Source organism: Pipra filicauda, unplaced genomic scaffold (assembly GCF_003945595.2).
Source record: "Pipra filicauda isolate LSUMZ 115617 unplaced genomic scaffold, ASM394559v2 scaffold233_size1220752_pilon, whole genome shotgun sequence".
NCBI classification, from domain to species: domain Eukaryota; kingdom Metazoa; phylum Chordata; class Aves; order Passeriformes; family Pipridae; genus Pipra; species Pipra filicauda.
The window spans coordinates 127,863-144,846 of record NW_024104347.1 but is presented as its reverse complement, the minus strand read 5'-3'; the positions used below and the strand labels follow the sequence as shown (position 1 = coordinate 144,846).

The 16,984-nt window shown below is 42.1% G+C and overlaps 1 protein-coding gene across 1 annotated transcript in view; it reads left to right on the top strand.

Moving 5' to 3' along the window:
- Window positions 1-16,984, top strand: part of AOAH (acyloxyacyl hydrolase) — an 81,462-nt gene that overhangs the window by 27,310 nt on the left and 37,168 nt on the right. The window contains exons 6-12 of the mRNA XM_027729111.2: window positions 1,164-1,223; window positions 6,758-6,828; window positions 8,783-8,843; window positions 9,345-9,415; window positions 10,601-10,649; window positions 11,061-11,109; window positions 12,189-12,283. Coding sequence (XP_027584912.2) covers window positions 1,164-1,223; window positions 6,758-6,828; window positions 8,783-8,843; window positions 9,345-9,415; window positions 10,601-10,649; window positions 11,061-11,109; window positions 12,189-12,283 — 456 coding nt within the window. The remainder of the gene's footprint in view (window positions 1-1,163; window positions 1,224-6,757; window positions 6,829-8,782; window positions 8,844-9,344; window positions 9,416-10,600; window positions 10,650-11,060; window positions 11,110-12,188; window positions 12,284-16,984) is intronic.

Below are 16,984 nucleotides of genomic sequence, written 5' to 3'. Positions count from 1 at the left end.
ATGGTGCAGAAACAGCCTGCCCTTGCTTCCTCCTCATGGCTCAACATTTAGCCAGGCAGGACCCACAGCAGTGGATTGGCGGGCTGCAAAAATGTATTGGTTGAGGTTTTTGCAACGGCAGAGCCTCAAGTAAGGCTTTGAGAGCAGGACCATGGCAGTGTTGGGCAGTTCCCGGACATGGCAAGTGGCCATCAGTGTGCATTTGGCCACAGCCTTGCAGCACCGCACACGGCACATCTGTCCTGCTACCAGCAGTGCTGGACCCTGGCTGTCACCCACGCTCATAGATGGTGCCCCTTGCGCAAAATTTCCTTTCCTCCTTTGAGGAGCATGTGTGTAAAGGGATTTGAGGAATTATTTGGGCATCACTTGTAGTTGACTTCTTTGTAACCCACGGCCTTATGATGCCCAAACTGATTATGCCTTTCCAAGGTATTTTCTTCCAATGGTTCTCCCACTCTTCCTTTCTATGTAGGTGTAAGTATCCTCAGTTTGGAGGTACCCCAAAATGATTCTTCAGCACAAGTTGGCATGGACACAACAGAAAAATTATCTTCCCACTGTCAGCAAGAACTTGCCCTGCAGGTCAGGTACTTCCAGAATAAAAAGCTAACCTTCCTAGATCCTAGCCAGGAGATTTTCCTTCCAAACTCTTTTCCCTGCTTTTTACCTTCCTGCATGCCAGCTGTTCCCCTGCTGGGATGAACCTCAGCTGAGTATAACCCTTATCCATGCAAGAGCGAATATTTCATCTGTGCCCTTCCACAGCAAGTCAGACTGACATTACATGTGTAACCCTCTTTTAGCCATCTAATGGATGACTTGTTCTTCAGGAGGAGTCACCAGAGAGGTATGTCCTCTGCAGCTCACACAGCACAGTCAGGATATGAATTTCAGCTGATCTGGACTTTTACTTAGGAAATAAATGATGCCCTGGAGCAAAATAAATGAACTCCTGCAACTGGAGTTTCATAGAGTGTGACTGGATAATTGATTGTTAGTCCAATAAAAAGTAACTGATGAGGAGTTTGTGGACTCATACATCATTTTTGTGCTGTGACTGATATATTAAAATAGAAAAAAAGGTAGGAAATAGGAAGAAAAGTTGGTGGGATACTGTGAGGTTGATCTGGTTGTTTTTCATTTTGTTCTTGCTCCCCTAGGTAGGACTGAGAACTGCAATAAAAAAGGCAAGAAGAATTATGAAGACTTCCAAGGACCTGGTAAGAAATCAATGGCATTAGGGTGTTTTACACTGTACTTGCATTTTATCAGGAGTGAGTCCTTTTTTATTTTGTATGACTGTGAATCCTTCTGAATTGAATGCTGACTCACTCCTGCCTGGCACAGGATCTGCTCTGTCAGGTGACACTGGGAAGAAGGAGAGGGAAAAATAGAGAGGCAATATGGAAGCATGGGGAGAGCAGAAAAAAACCTCATGAAAACGCAGATTGTTTGTGGAGAAGGGATAACAATCTATATCCATATCTGTCCAAGACATAAATTTATGTCTAAAATGCAGGCAGCAATCAGCATCTCATCTGTGAGCTCCATAATACATCTTCACACTGAGACGCTTGCTTTTAGTGGCCCAACATAGGAATTTCCCACTCAGCCTTGCCCTGTGCTTTTCCTTCATTCCTTCAAACTTCTTGCAGTGTTTATTATTGCTCCTCTTTTTTTTTTGTGCTTCTTCCTTGACCCTTATCATCCCTGCCTTGCCCTTGTAGCAGTATGTAAGTGGGTGTCTTATGAACTGAGCCACTGCCTTACAGCACGGAGAGTGCATTTTAGGGCTGTCTGAAGCTCGAGCAATGGTCTGAATGCAAATTCTGCATATTTTTCCTTTATTTGTGAGAGACTGCCTTTGCCTGATAAACTTGAAAACTAGGATTTGAAATCTTTCTGCCTCCAATCAGATTTGTAGAAGATCTCTAAAGGGTAGCAGAGAAGGGAGGGGCAGCTTTTATTCTGGTGGGTTCGCTTTGGTGAGTCAGCTCAGCTCAGCCACAGAGTTTACTTCCAATTGTCTTCAGGCACTTAATGCAGAGCAAATGTTTTAGCTGTTTGTGATGAAATTATTGGTATTGCTTCTTCCTGATTCCTTACTGGGATGCTACTCACAAAATTGAAAATTGAGGTGCCTAATTAGCCTTTGGGCATTTGCCAAATTGCCAAGCCAGAGAAATAAACAAAGCACTGGAGAGACAGGTCACACCTCCCACGGAACAGCAACCAGCAGGATCTTATTAGTTTTCCTTCCTATTCAGTGCTGTGCTACTGATGGCCTGAGATTTCTGCTCAAATTACATTAAATTTCTAATCCCCTTTCCTTGGACCAAGTCCCCATGTTAACACTCGCAGCAAGATGCTCTGAGTCAAGCAGGTCCTCTCTGTTAGCCAGAGAGCAGCTTCAGGCTTGGGAGTGCTGTCCCCCAGGACATTGGGCTCCTTCGCTCCCTTACACATGTTTCTACCCTTGGCATATTGGGCTGCATCCCTTGCATGGCCATATCTGGCCTTTGTAGGCTCTCCTGGATAGGGTGGCATGATTGGCATCAGTCTTTGGGTGCAATAGGCTCTCCTATTTTGCCTCTGCTCTCCCATATCCTCAAAGCTGCTCCCAATAACTCTCTCAATCTCCATCACAACACCCTTGGCCCTTTCCTGCTCCTAGCTGCCCATTTTCCAGCAGGAAGGATAAGTAGACTGTGTCCCATCTAGAAGCAGCACATAGTTGGGTTTTTCCAGTCAATGTATTTCTAAACCTCCATAGGTGCACAATACAAGGTCAGCTCAAATTAAAACAAGTATCAAGTGCTTGCTTGAGCCTCTCCTGAGGTTATTCCTTGTGTACTCCCTGTAATGAGCCTGGATGAAACTTATTTTAAACCTGGAAAACTAAAAATAACAACATTTCTAGAAGCATTACTGTATCTCTCAATTTCCCATTCACACAGATTAAAGTTATTTTGAGATCCAGAAAAACAATATAGTGAGAAAGACAAAGAAGAATCTCTAGGAGAGAGCACAGTATGGATCCTACTTGCATGAGTCATGTATCCCAGAGAAGCAGCGTGTGATGAAATAGTAAGAAAATCACCTGCCCAGTCTGAACACTGCCGTATCACGGTCTGTTCACCTGCACGCACAAATGCACGTGGCGGTGAGAGCTGAGGAGCTCTCGCTGCTTGGGAAGAGGATCACCTGGCTGAATGTGTGGGTGAGGATCCAGAAAAACCTCATCCGTGGTAGGACACCACTGCACTCACATCAGCAGAGAGAGAAAAAGATTCACCTGGCCTCTTTTATGCTCTGGCTCATGCTAGACCAAAACATCAAATTATATCTGTTCATTCTTCTCCTATCTGCTGTTTTGGTTGCTTTTGCCCCATTGCATGTTTGGGGAAAGCCTTCTGAAAAAGTTCTTGCAAGTTAGTTGTCCCCATTTTGGCTTGGCAGCTGTGTGTGACTGCATAAAAAAAGGCATGATTATGGATGTTGGTAATGAGAATGGGAGGTCTGTCTGGATCCCAGGATTTACTTGGAATTTCTGTGGATCATTGTGAGTTTAGGAAAAAGAAAAGATATTTGACTAATGTAGAGATGCAATGAAAGTGGCTACAAACCCAAAAGATTCTAATAAATGTCTCCATTCATTAAAAGGAGTGAGCCATCTGCAAGTGATTGGCTTAAACCAAACACCAACAAGCATTAGGGGCTCATTGTTATTCTTTTTAGTAAAACCAATTAAAATAATTACAGAAATGCCATTAGGGAACATTAACAGGCAATGAATAAAATATTAGTGTTATCAATCACTGTGAGCACCTCTAGTGCTAACTTTTTTTACGGGGGAGAAGATACTAAGGGGTATCTTTGAGCAATAGTGGTGAACAAATGGTGAATAGGGTTGTGGCTGTAGCGTTTAGTGAGAGCAGGCACCACGCATACAACCCTGCCACGACTGTGAGGTCCCTGCAAGTCACAGCCTGGCAGTGGGAGAAGTGGGAAGCCAAAGGGAATTGTCCGGAAGAGGAGAGCATAAGCTAATTTCCCTGTGTCCCACTCATGTTACACAGGGGCAAGTGATCCATCTTCTCTCAGAAACTCATACTGCAATCGTAGCTTGTCTCTGCTGGGAAGGACCCTATAGTATCTGCTCACACAAAGGTTCTCTCTTTTTTTTAAACCTATATTCCTTTATGCCTTTTAAGAGTAGCCCGAGACACCACACTCCTGCACAACCCCAAGCAGAGCTAAAGCATTACCTTCAGACCTCACTGTCCCACCTGCTGTGAGAATGCATAGGCTGGGGAGCCAGGGGTTGTTGTGCTCCAAAATACTGCTGCAGTAGCTCCTCAGCATCGCCCACACCCATTCCACATCACCAACACACAACCATTCCCACCAAAGTTAGGCGGTCTCTGGTCTTCCTTTGAAACTCACGGAGATCCAGTCAGCAACAATTTTGAAATGATTGGCTGAGAAAAAGGCAAGAAAAAATTTATTCTACTTACAGCAAAGGGTAGACTTTAAGTGCAGCCTGTGAGCAGAATGAAATGAGATTTTATTTCTGTATTTATTTCTTGCAAGCCCTGTAGTTTGTCTTTCTGGTGCAGTTTTGGCTCCAGGTGCTTTAACTTCAAAGGGTTTGCATACTGTGACTTAGGCTAAAGTGAAAACCTGACAGCTCAGATGAAGACACTGCAAATCTTAGCCTGATGGAAAGCTTTAAGAGCGTCTACTGCTTCTGTAGGCAGGATTAGTCCTGCATGAAGGAGGTGGGAGAAGTGATTTCTTTCCTCTTTCCAGGAAGGTGTACATGGGTTTTCAAATCTCTTTGAGAAAAGCTGGCATCCTGCTTGTGCACCTCTCACACTCTCTGCCTACCTGATCATACTCATGTATGCACACACAGAGAGCAAAAAGGAGGTCCATGTCCCTGCCATGCTGCAGGACATAGCCCCAAGGCAGCCAGTAGCTTGAATACAGAGGTGCAGCGGGATGGGGAAGAGCACATGGCAGCTGAAGTCACAGCAGCAGGACAAGGTTGGTCTTTCAGCTCAAGAAAAGGTCCCACTCGCTGGCTGGTTTTGGCTATTTCTCTCTACTTCTTCTGTGATTGTGTTCTGGTTTCTCCTTTCACTCTACCAACACCTTCTCACTCCCAAGCTTTGTCATTTGAGTGTGTTGGACAGAGATGAGGAGAATTAATTGGTGAGTTTCTTTTGGGGTTCTTGTCTCATCTCCCTGACTTTCCTCTTTTTTTTCTCCTTTGATTTCACTTTTGCATCCTTCAGAAAGTGCTCTGTCACAGCTCCACCTCCACTGCAGATCTCCCCTCCTGCTCCTTTTCAGTGGTAACTGAAAAAGGTACCACTCTTTTTCATCTTCATCTTGCTGTTTGGTCATTTCAGCCGCCACTGCAAATTTTGACTACAATCTTTGCACTAGGGGCTCTATCCCCTCTTCACTACCCCAGCCCTCCTCTCCACATTGAGATCCTGACTGTGACACATTGCTGTGGCTGACCTCCTGCTCTGGGCGGTGTGATACCCTTATCTCCATCACCCCTTGTTACCTGTGCAAGCAAACACCTTTCCTGGAACTGTAAGGCAATACCCTACACACCATGGTCCACTGGTTCTCTGCCCTGCAATGCTACCTCAAGGTTCTCCTCTGTCACTCAGAGCTTTATACACTGCGGTTACTGCCCCTAATGGTGAGTAATAACCTTTCATTGTCCTCTCCTGAGTTGTATCCAGCCTTTACCTTCTGTTTTACATTGGGTTTAATTGTAATGTCTTTAGGGCGAGGACTATCTTACTCTTTTTCTCTGTGTATATAAAGTATGTAACACGAGGCAGTTGGTCCAAGGACAGAGCTTTTAAGTACTATGTCTATATAAATAATTACCCTTCTTTGCATCAAGTTCTGATTATGCCCATCTGCTCCATATTTACATGATAAATGTAGCCTTAGTGAATACAGTTAATTAGACTAGCCCTCTCTATTTATAGACCACTTGAGCACCCTCAGTGTTTAAAGACCACCTGAACTTACAGTGAAGCCACATGAGCAGTGTTTGTGGGATTCACTGCCAATGCAGTGCAATATTTCAGTTCATTAGGAAAGTCTCTTTCAGCTTCTGAAACTTCCTGGCTAACTGGAACATGAACTGGATTGGCCCCTGGCAGTGGTCTACTAATGCTGAAAGAGTTTTTCCAGCAGCAGCTGTCTTTTACAGCTTCCAGGTCTGGCCAAGATAAAATATAGTTATGAGATTTCCAGGTAAAATCTCATTAAAAATTCAAAGGTATTCTCTGCGTGTTCTGGATCGTCCTATTTCTCCTCTCTTTGGGGTTGTTGGCCTATCCACTCCTCCCTGAGCATGTAGAAACAAACCTCATGGCTCACAACATTTTCGCATTCTGTCAGATACCATGAAATTTATCAAACATGATAACAGTAATTTTTTCAAAGAATGAGAAAGTAAGTTTGGTACTTGAGAGGAGACATTTTCACAGGAACTTTTTGTTCCTTTTTAGTTTATAGGTCTTTGAAAGCAGGAGTAGTTGATTTGTCTAAATATTCTGGCATGTAGCATCCTTAATGGCATCACTAGAGTTTTTAGATGCTTCTAGGCGGAAAATACGTGGTTTAGCTCTGTAATTTACTGACACTGAATATCCTAAGGTACACCACCTCTGTGAACTAATGCACCCATCTCTTTTTTATTTTTCTTCCTCTCCAGAAAAGCTTCATGGGGTTCTCAAGTATTTGTACATTTCCTCTTCTGGCTAACCTGTGTGAGAAGATGAAATAGTATGTATAAAATTTCAGTCCTTAACCACAAACAGATTATGGTACATTTGCTTCTTTCAAAAGTCATCCTTAGTTAACAAAGCTTCCCACACTTTACTTATGTTGGTTTCCTTCATAAAACCACTGTCTAGGTAGTATAGAGGGAGGTTGCAGAGAAATCAGGCAAGTAAGTTTCCTCCTAGGGATCCCTGTGATTTTTTCAGTACTTAAATTATTTGCTTTTTTTCAGCATGTCCCAGAGGTCAAATATGTGACACACTCACATGTGTGACATTTCCAAAAGGGAGCCACCTTTCTGTTGAGATTTCCTGAGCCCAAGAGACTTCTCCATTTCATTTGTTCACCCAGTTGTGGTGCCCATGGCTCAGCACAGGAAGGCCACCAGTACCCATATAACTCTGTGAGGAACATGAATTTAATGTCAGTTGTGAAGTGTAGAAGAATCTCAAGACAAGAAAAACCATTCATGGCAGTACTGACTTTGAATCAGTTTCTGAGAAAGACCAAGGACGTGAGCTGGGATATTACTCCTAAAGCATATTTGTAAATGTAGTCCAATGACTTGGAGGAAGAGTCAAGCAAATCTACATCAGTATTATAAACTGTATATTTGACTGAGTCAACTGCCAAGACTAACTTGGCACCTATTCACCTAACTCAACTATTTCTGCTCATTTAATTGAAACTGCAAATATCAGGAGTTTGTTGGGAATGGGTTGATTGACATGAAATATCTTGCAAATGCCTTTGAAATGTTAGTCAGGACACATAAGCTGAGTTGGAACCCTGTGAGTTCAGACAGTGGAAGCAGGAATCAAATTGTATATCATATGTTGAATCAAATATGTTCAACTCTTCTGATCTCTCCCTCATGCGCTCTCTCTCACTCTCTTTGGTTTTTCACTTTCCTCTCTCTATAGCTGCAAAAAATGTTTCTCAATTGGACTTTTTTAGTGGTCTAGACTTGTGCCAGTTCCTTGCAACTGAACCTTACTGCAGAGAAGTAGCCCAAACAGTGCGTCGGAATTATTGATTACGGACTCAACAAGGTTGACAATCACACCCACAGGTGCATGTCACCAGTTCTTCTCTACATTTTTTCTTATCCTGATGCTTCTGCAGCTTGAGGAATCCACACCCATTGCACCTATTTGCTCTCTCAGCCAGGTCCAACATCTCTTACAACCTCAAGAGTTTGGAAAAACTTGAAAAGACTTTCCAAGGAAAGATTAACTAGCATATCATTTTAAGATTGCTGCCTGCTGGGCTAAATATGAAAGGCTGCTCAACATAGGTGAGCTAAGCGGTGTCCCATAGCCAAAGAGAAATGCCATGCTTGGGCAGCACCATGTGAAAGCGAGCACATGCCCAAGCTAAAAAGGAAGGGGCACAGGGCTGACACTATCATTTTAATACCTGTTTCAGGTACTGCTAAAACCTATGGGATTTCTGGAAACAAAAGTCACAAAGAAAAAGCAAGAAATGTAATTTTCAAAGGTTAATGTAATTAGGCAGTTAGTCTCCATCAGCATGAGATCCATTCTGCAGATCTTTCCCAGGGAGAAGGGCCTTCATTAGCATTTTGTATCTGACAGGTTGGCAAGGCCTGCAAGTGTTGAGTGTAGTATTTATTTCCAAAAAAATTATACTCACTTTTACCACAGATTTGATGTCCTAGTTTGTTTTAGAGACTGCAGGTTTGACATTGCAGCCATACAGGTTTCCATCAGCTTCACCTCCAGATTTCGGTCAGCAGGTATTGAAAGAAATTAGAATTTGTTCTTTTGGACAGGATCGCTTTGCTGAAGTACAAGCACAGAGCTAAAACTGAATATGGAGCAGTGAATGACATGCCAGTTATTATCTATTCTGTATGTTTCATTGTGTTTTTTACTTTCTGAATAGGTTCCCTTCCATATGTTAACACTATGTTTGTTGTTTTTGTTTTTTACAGTGTTATAAGAAATAAACTGCCTTTTGAAGATTTTGATGGAGATAAATTTAGTACTTTCCCAGTAAGCAAAGCCTTTCCTTTGATACACTAATCCCTTGATAATGAGGATGTCTATGGGATTCCTCTTACTTTCTGCAAAGCCTTATCCATTCATGTGAAAATAGGTATAGGAATAAAGTGAATGGATGGGTTTTTATCATAAAATGTGGGGATTTTTCTTGGATGAAAAAGCAATCATTCATTTATGCCACCTGGGGAGATGCACACATAAAGCTGTGCTCCCTGCAGAAGCAAATTGCTCTGCTGCTGAGTGGTTTGTTTACTGAATTAATAAGAGGTGAAGCAAAGTCATATTAAAAAAAAAATTGCCAACTTGTCTTATTTCTGCACCAAAGCATGCAAGGTGTCATTTATTAAAGCTTAGCAAAGGGACTCCGGAATACAACCTGTTTACTGGGTTTTATTCTTACACCTTTAGTTAGATTCTCATTTTAGATACTTTAAATTGAAAGTGCAAGAGCAATAATGACTGTCCTATATGTGTGCTTCTCCTGGCCTTCAGACATTGAGGGGCTATCACTGGCGAGGCAGAGACTGCAATGACAAAAACACCACCGTGTATCCTGGCAGACGGTAAAGCTTTTAACTATTTTAAAGGCTTGCTAATGATTGTGGCTTCTTGAAGAATGAGCTCAAGATTTTATTTTGGCCATATTCTGAGATAGCACATCACTGCTTGTTGCTTGATTTCAGTGTGATAGAGACAAGAGGGGATGATCAAGATTAGGGGTGGGGCACGTTTGCAGGGGTGGTGCTCAGGTTTCTTTCCTTTCTCTGAAGTGTCTGCAGCCAAAGTTGGTCAGACACACCAAATGTGGAGGGAGGAGGGAAACCATGCTGCTGAGTCTTACAAACCTTATTACACTTGAGCTAATGCAGGCTGTACCTATTTTAGGGAGCAGCAGGGTGGGAGTGTGAAACAGTGGTGCTCGTGGCTGGCTGCTGACCTCCAGCATCCAATCCTCATGGTTTGTGGAAATGTAGGGCTAAATATGTACCCTTCTACGTGAATACCTTCTGGGTGCATACCTCCCAGCTGCCTGAGCATGGACTTTTATGGAGACCTGGAACAGAGCACAGCCAGTCCTACTGGTCTGGCCTTGCTCTGTTGCTTTTGCTATTTTACCTTTTCAAAAACACAGCTCTCCTCTACCATGGTTTTGCTAAGAAGTTGTTAACCAGGACTGATTTTAAAGCATAGATATTAACCAGTTTGTGATCAGATAAACTGAGATGAAGGGTATGGCCTGGGTAGCAGACCTGCATCAGCAGAAATGGGCTTACAGAGTCCCGGATAGATGGATATTCAGAGACTGAATATATGGAGTTTTCCTGCAAGAGAGGCCTGCGCTAATCATACTGTTTTATGGGCCAAAGAAAATCCTCATTACCCTGCACTGAATTTGGAGTGAGGGGCTTGGTGGATTTCAGTGAACACTTAAAAGGGCAGGGAAAAAGGTCTGTCTTTTCCAAGAATCACCCCCACCAACTTCAGCTAAGTGCTGAAAGGATACAGACTGAAAGGATAAGTTTCATTCAGCAACTTCCAGGATTAACTTTAAATTAATATTGCATTTTGCTGGCAAAAATTCCTCTTCTGGATTCAAAGGAGGAAAACCCCCACCCTTCCATGCAGAAAGGAATTTCTAATTGCTTTTTATTCTTAGCGAAAAATGACACTAAAGATCCAATTTCCTCAAAAGCCCCTTTTGCTTTATTTTCTGTAACACTGTTTATCTCTTTGTAACTCTTTTTTAGTCCTGATAACTGGGATGTGAAAAGTGACTCTAACTGCAATGGCATATGGGTAAGTAAATGAAGTTGCACCTTCTTGATTGCTGCCTCTCTTTTTTCCTTCTTTTGAAATAGCCTGCAAATGTTTCTTTTTTATTTATTTTGGTTTATTAACTGATTTGGATTACTCTTATTTTTTTGCTGCCTTTGATATTCCAAATAATAGAACCATTTATTAAAAACTAAGGAAATAAGAGAAGCAGTTATGAGTGAAGTTTGTTTATTGATGCTTATGATTATTTAAATAATGATTATCATAATTAATTTAAATGTACATATTAAAATAATATAATGGAAAGCATCATTATTATGATGCAGTGCTTCCTACAGGCAAGCATTCAAGAAGAACTAAATTCCCAGCCTCTGTTTTGCACTGCAACTCTTCAGGTGCTAGATAGCTACTATCATCTCTCCCCTCCAACAGGGTGTGGATCCGAAAGATGGAATTCCCTATGAGGAGAAATTCTGCAAAGGTAAATCTTTAGAGTTAATACAAGAAACAATGTCACTGACAATGCAGGGGAAAGACATTTTAATGAGCTTTACAACATCATGAGAAAGGCAAAATGGCAAAATTGTTGGATTTTTTTAATCCTGAGGGTGAGCAAAGAGGAAATGTGAAAAACACCAGCTGCTGTAATCTCCTGTTAAAAGTTCAGTTACAAAGTTGAATACGTAGATCAGGGACAGCAGCAAACAGAGATACCACCTCTGCATCTTCTGTGGAGCCTGAAGCCTAACCCAGAGGATTGGTCTGGGGATTTAGGGGAGCAGTTTAACATCAGCATTTGTCCAGTTTGACTCATTGCCATAAATACATGCTGATCCTTTTCCGGAGAAGGACTTAGAGAGGTGATGGCATCAGCTGATCTCCCTAACTGCGAGGTGGGTGGGTGCCTGTGTGTACACATCACACAAATAACAACCTCACAAAACAGCCCTGACTGCAGTTGCCACGCACCTCACCTTACATTTAAATCAGGGAATGAACCATTGCCTGGCAAGGCTTCTCAATATTTTTAGATGAAAGGCAATCTACAAATGCTAAGTAACATTAATTATAAACCAGACAGGATATTCTAGCAGAAATACTCATATGAGTAGCACATCCACCACCCAGTTCTGTTATAAGGAGCTTTGAGCAATTTTCTGAGTAATCCGATTTCCCTAAATGTTTAAGTACTTTTTAATGCATATTCTATGGATAGTAAAAATAAACATTGGCTGCACAGCAGAACCTCTGCTGAAATAACATACAATTTGAATATAACTAGGATTTTTTCTGATTAGCAAGACCTCTTCCTGTTTTTCATGCCCAGTTCCAGGTTGTTTCTTTATGGCTGATGGCAAATGCCTGCCAGACATTTTTTGCTGCAGATGGAGTGAAAATCCTCTTTCAGGGTCTGAACGTTTAAGCCTCATGAAGAGTGGTATAGCCAGTCACCCTGTGACTCCCTCAGCTGCCACGGCTGTTCTTCTTTAAGCATCGCTCTCCATGCTCGTTTTCAGTTTGCTCTTTCTGCTCATGTGACTAATAAAATGCATTAATTAGGTGCAGGCTCACAAGGGGTCGTGCTGTTGGGAGACTCGGCCGGCGCTCACTTCCACATCCCTCCCGAGTGGATGACTGTCACGCAGATGTCAGCGGTGAGGAATCACATTCAGGTTGCCAAAAACACTGTGCCACTGGCTGCCATTTGCTTTGTCCCCTGTGCTGCAGGTTGCCAATGGGAAACAAGTGCAAAATGCTTCCTTGCAATGGAATTTATAGTTATGCGTTCACGTGTATCAGTCCCCTCCTGCATCTGCTGTTATGAAGATAAAAAAACAGCCCTGTGCTACTGCCGGTCCTCCGACATCTGTGCAATTGGGTCAGGGAAGAGTTTGGCTGCAGTGGCCCAGTGCTGTGCCAGAAACACAAACCAGGACATCTGGCTTTCCACGCACATGCCTGTGGCTCAAGGAGACCTGTACTGTCTGTGGGATCAGTCCTACCATTAGCAGGCTTGCTGGTATGGCTCCTTGCTGTGCGAGTGTTGCAGAAGTGACCCTGCTGATGGTTTGGGAACTTCTGTTTTAGGCATCTGGCTTTGAAATGACATGCCCTGGGTTGTTTTCCCTCATCTGTGGCATATATGAAATAGGTCTGTTAACTCCAGCGTTCAGGCTTTGAGGCTTTGTTGAACAAATACATCCGCAGGTATTTGAAGGTCATCCAAGGATTTATAATAGACTTGTCCTTAAGGGAAGAGTTTCTGTGACCATGAAAGATCACGGCCACACTGATGTCTATATTTGGGTGGTATCCCAGCATTTTCCATTTTCAAACAACATCAAAATGCAGCTGACTGTGAATTATGCTGAGCCTGGGCTGTTGCAGTTCACTGACATGTAATGAAATAATTGAGAGGAAAAGATCACTCCAGCAAACTGCAATTGTGGGGTGGAGATAAATGTGCAGGTATGCTCTTGACCTTCACTGTTGTTTCCTATCCCGAAATGTTGTCACTCCCTAGTCAGTGAGGACTGTTCCTTGTCCTTCTCTGCACAAATGTCTGCTGCATAGAGGCGATCAGATAGATCATCATTGCCCACCTTTCCTGGTGAAAACCACTGGCCTCTGTAGAAGGATATGGACATTTTCTGGAGAACAATTCTTATTCCAAAGTGTTGGTAGTTACAGTGCTGTGGGAGGTCTGAGAGTTTCATGTATTTTTTCACTTTTGATCTCAGAGCTGATTTAAATGTTGCAGATTAACAGTTGTTTTTCTCTGTTAAATGCTTATAAGTAACTATTAGATGAATGACACTGATGACAGAGCTGATGAGGCACATAATAAATTAGAACTAATGATAATTGAGATTACCTTGTCTAATGAAGATGGTAATAATACTGATGGTGATGATGATTCTCGCAGTAATGCTGGTAGTAGAGCCATGTAGGCAAGAAGAGTTTTAGACTATGTGAGCATTATATTATCACTACAATGAAGATTTAGAAAGCATTTCTGTTGCTTGAAGCTTTCTGGTCCACTAGCTGGATGGGTCAAGGGCTGGTAATAGCATGCTGAGGTAGAAGCTTCAAGGCTGGGAGCTGGAGTGCAGATGACAAAGTGAGTTTTGGTGGCTCCTTGTTACTGTCTGATGGGTGTAGAACAACTTACATGGGAAGAGAACTGGTGCTCTCTGTGTAAGGCTCAACAAATATACACTTTCAGTGATCAGCTCCATCTGGCCAGAGTGTGGGAAAAGTTGAGGACTGGTTGGAAAAGGAGAAGTGGGTCACTTTCCTTTGCAGAAAGAGTGCCTCCAGGTTAGAACTGGTGTCCGTCACTGGGGCAGGGAGGGCTAAGAGAGATGTGTTCCCTCACTGTCCTTTTGTAGTCACTCCACTGACAGCATATAAAATAAAAGGAGTTAATACGTCACTGGAATTGGAGAAGGTAAATACAGTGTATGAGTAGAGTAAAAAAAAGAAGCCTGGATTTCACATGGAGATCCAGTGCCGCCTTGAGCCAGTCCCAGATGTCTCTTGTGGTGTATGTTCTGAGTCCAGTAAGAAAGGGATGCATTAAAATACCACTTACTGGAGCTAGCAGAGGAAAGTAAAGGAGAATAGTATAGATATTCTTGTGTACCTTCAGATACTGGGTACCCTGAGCTGGGCAGCGTGAGACAGACCTCTGACGTGGGTATGGCACAGTATATTGGTAGCATAAAGGAACTTGGGAAAATCGGTTACAGCTACACAGGGCAAAGCAAGGCTGAGCTAATCATCTTTCAGGAGATGCAGCCCTCCTACAGCTAGCTGAGCTCTACAGTAGTGCACTGCACAGCCACCATGGTGTATGTGGTACATGGAGTTTGGGGTAGGAAAGAGCAGATTCTGTTCTAGGACTATTTGCAAGCTTTCCTACCAATGTGGAAAAAATACAGCAGTTAAATATTAATGTAGAGATACAGAGAGCCCAATCATATTAAAAAACTATTCTCTGTGATTAAACTCTTGCAAAATTAAAATGTTATTTAATTTGGAGCTCACCTCGGATAAGAAAGTTGACACCTGAGCACAAAAGTGCCAGCAAAAACATTTCTGAGCTAATTCAGACTTTATCACTGCCTCTTCCTCTCGCTTGTCATCTCTGTCTTGCTCTCTCTGTGTAGAATGTCAATAGCAGCAATTCCACTGCCTTGGGGTTGCAAAGGCGCAATACTGTTGTCTCTTGATGTGTTGTATTAAATGCCACTGGCAAATATAGGTTTAATTAACAAATTAACAGGCTTCATTGCTTTTTCAGTGCAAGACTTTCCTCAAGGAGATTTTCTAAGCACATCTAGGGATGGGTTTGTTACCATAGACAATGCAGAGAGTCTATGTACTAATCTCACGGAAAACGTCTTTAACCTGAGACCGCAGAAAGAATATGAAGTTAAGGCTTGGGGAGGAAAGAAAAAGGCATCAGCTTTGTGCACCTGTTGTTCCCCTGTACTGTCAAACTGAAGACATTTGCTTTGATTCTGTCCAAATTTCTTTGATAAGACGTATAAAAATATTAGTTTACCAAATGGTTTTATCTACAGTCAATATTAGAGTCAGTTCAAAGCTTTAATTTCCATTTCAGTAGAATCTTAAACCTCTTAATGGAATTCCAAACAGGGCTTCCTCACCCCTGCCCTGTAGAGGTTTTTTTATCATGGGTACAGGGAAAAGGTTGTGTGCCTGTTAACTCAGATTTATTAAGTGTACTATTTTATTACTTTAACGTTTTTCTATATTTTTACATATCCATTTTATATACTTTATACATTTCACATATTTCTTATTTATATTTATCCTTTTACATGTTTACATATACAAGTGTTTACATATACAAGTATAGAGTGAAATTTACACTTGGTAACAATGCTGTGGGCCCATCTGTTAATCAGCACCACGTCAGTGGCGGCTGTGAATTCCAGTTTTAAAGATAATTATGTGCAGAAATAATTTTTCAGGAGAGATGCTGAAAATTTCATTAAGAGACTCTGCAAAATGCTGTTTCTCCCTCATTATGCTGCACATATTCTACCGTGCAAAGGACTAGTTTTGATGAGTAAGGGAAGAAAGAGAATGCGAATGAGAAATTTCCTCACTGAAGCAGGCTCAGGATGCTGTTTGGGTAGCTGGATGATTAACACAGGGGTGATGAGATGAGCATTTGGGCTGAACAACTTTGGAATTCATATGCCCATGGCGCTGAATTGAAGAGCATTGTTGGGAAGATGTTGTATACTGGATTGTGGATTTCCTGGTCTAATTAGGAATTTACTGCTCTCCTAGCAGTGGGATAATAACCCCCTGTGTAATCCAGTGCAGAGGGACATGCTTCGGTTACATGCCCCATGTCATGGAATGCATCAAGTTGCATCATTTACTTTTCCCATATCAAGTCCTCTAGTCCGTTCCTGCTCTTTCTGTTTCCTTTCACCTGACCAAACGTGGAGATCTGAATCATGTTCCTGCATCCACCAAGGAGACTGGTTTGAGGGGGAAAACTTGCAAGCACCTGGGCACCAGCCTGCCCACAATGATGCAGCCATGGGCACCCATTTTGTCTGTCACCAAGCTTGAGCATGTATTATATCACAGTGGGGAGATGTGTTTTTCAGTGATATTTCCAAAGCCTTTACCTAGGAGCCAGGCACATATACAGTTATCATATCTCTCAGAAGATGTTCTTCCCACAAAGAGCATATGGAGGCATTACTTGGTGTGGAAAATATCCATTATAAGGTGGACACATCTTTGAAAGCTGTAGCTCAGGCATGTTATTTCTCCAGTTAAAACAAACGAACAAGCAAAACCAACAAAAATATTCCCTCACTCTTCTCTATGTAGCACTAGGGGAAGTCACAGGTACCTTACAGGAAGAGAATTATGCAGCTGTAAGAAGGGGATGAGTCAACTTTATTTTGGCTTTCTGCTTGTCAATAGCTTCTGGCTTTGCCAGACTTTTCTTTCAAAAGGTTCAATAAGAATTGAGCTGAATATTCATTCCTTTGACCTGAAAATTTGTACACTAAAAATGAAGTGTAATGCAGTAGGTGTGCACTTTATGAGGTTTAGTAAAGCAGAAGAAATGCTGGTGAGGATTTTTGGAGGTGGATAGTTTTTGTGGAAAGCTAATATTGAAAACACTGGTGTGTCTAGCAATGGATATTATGCTCCTGCTGCTCTGTCCATCTGTTTGCAATTGACTTCCAAATAGCTACTAAATGCAGCATTTTTCTGTTACAGATTTGGAATAGAAATAACTTTTATTTCTCATTTTAGAGACAATTTTATTTTGAGATAAAAGCACTATATAT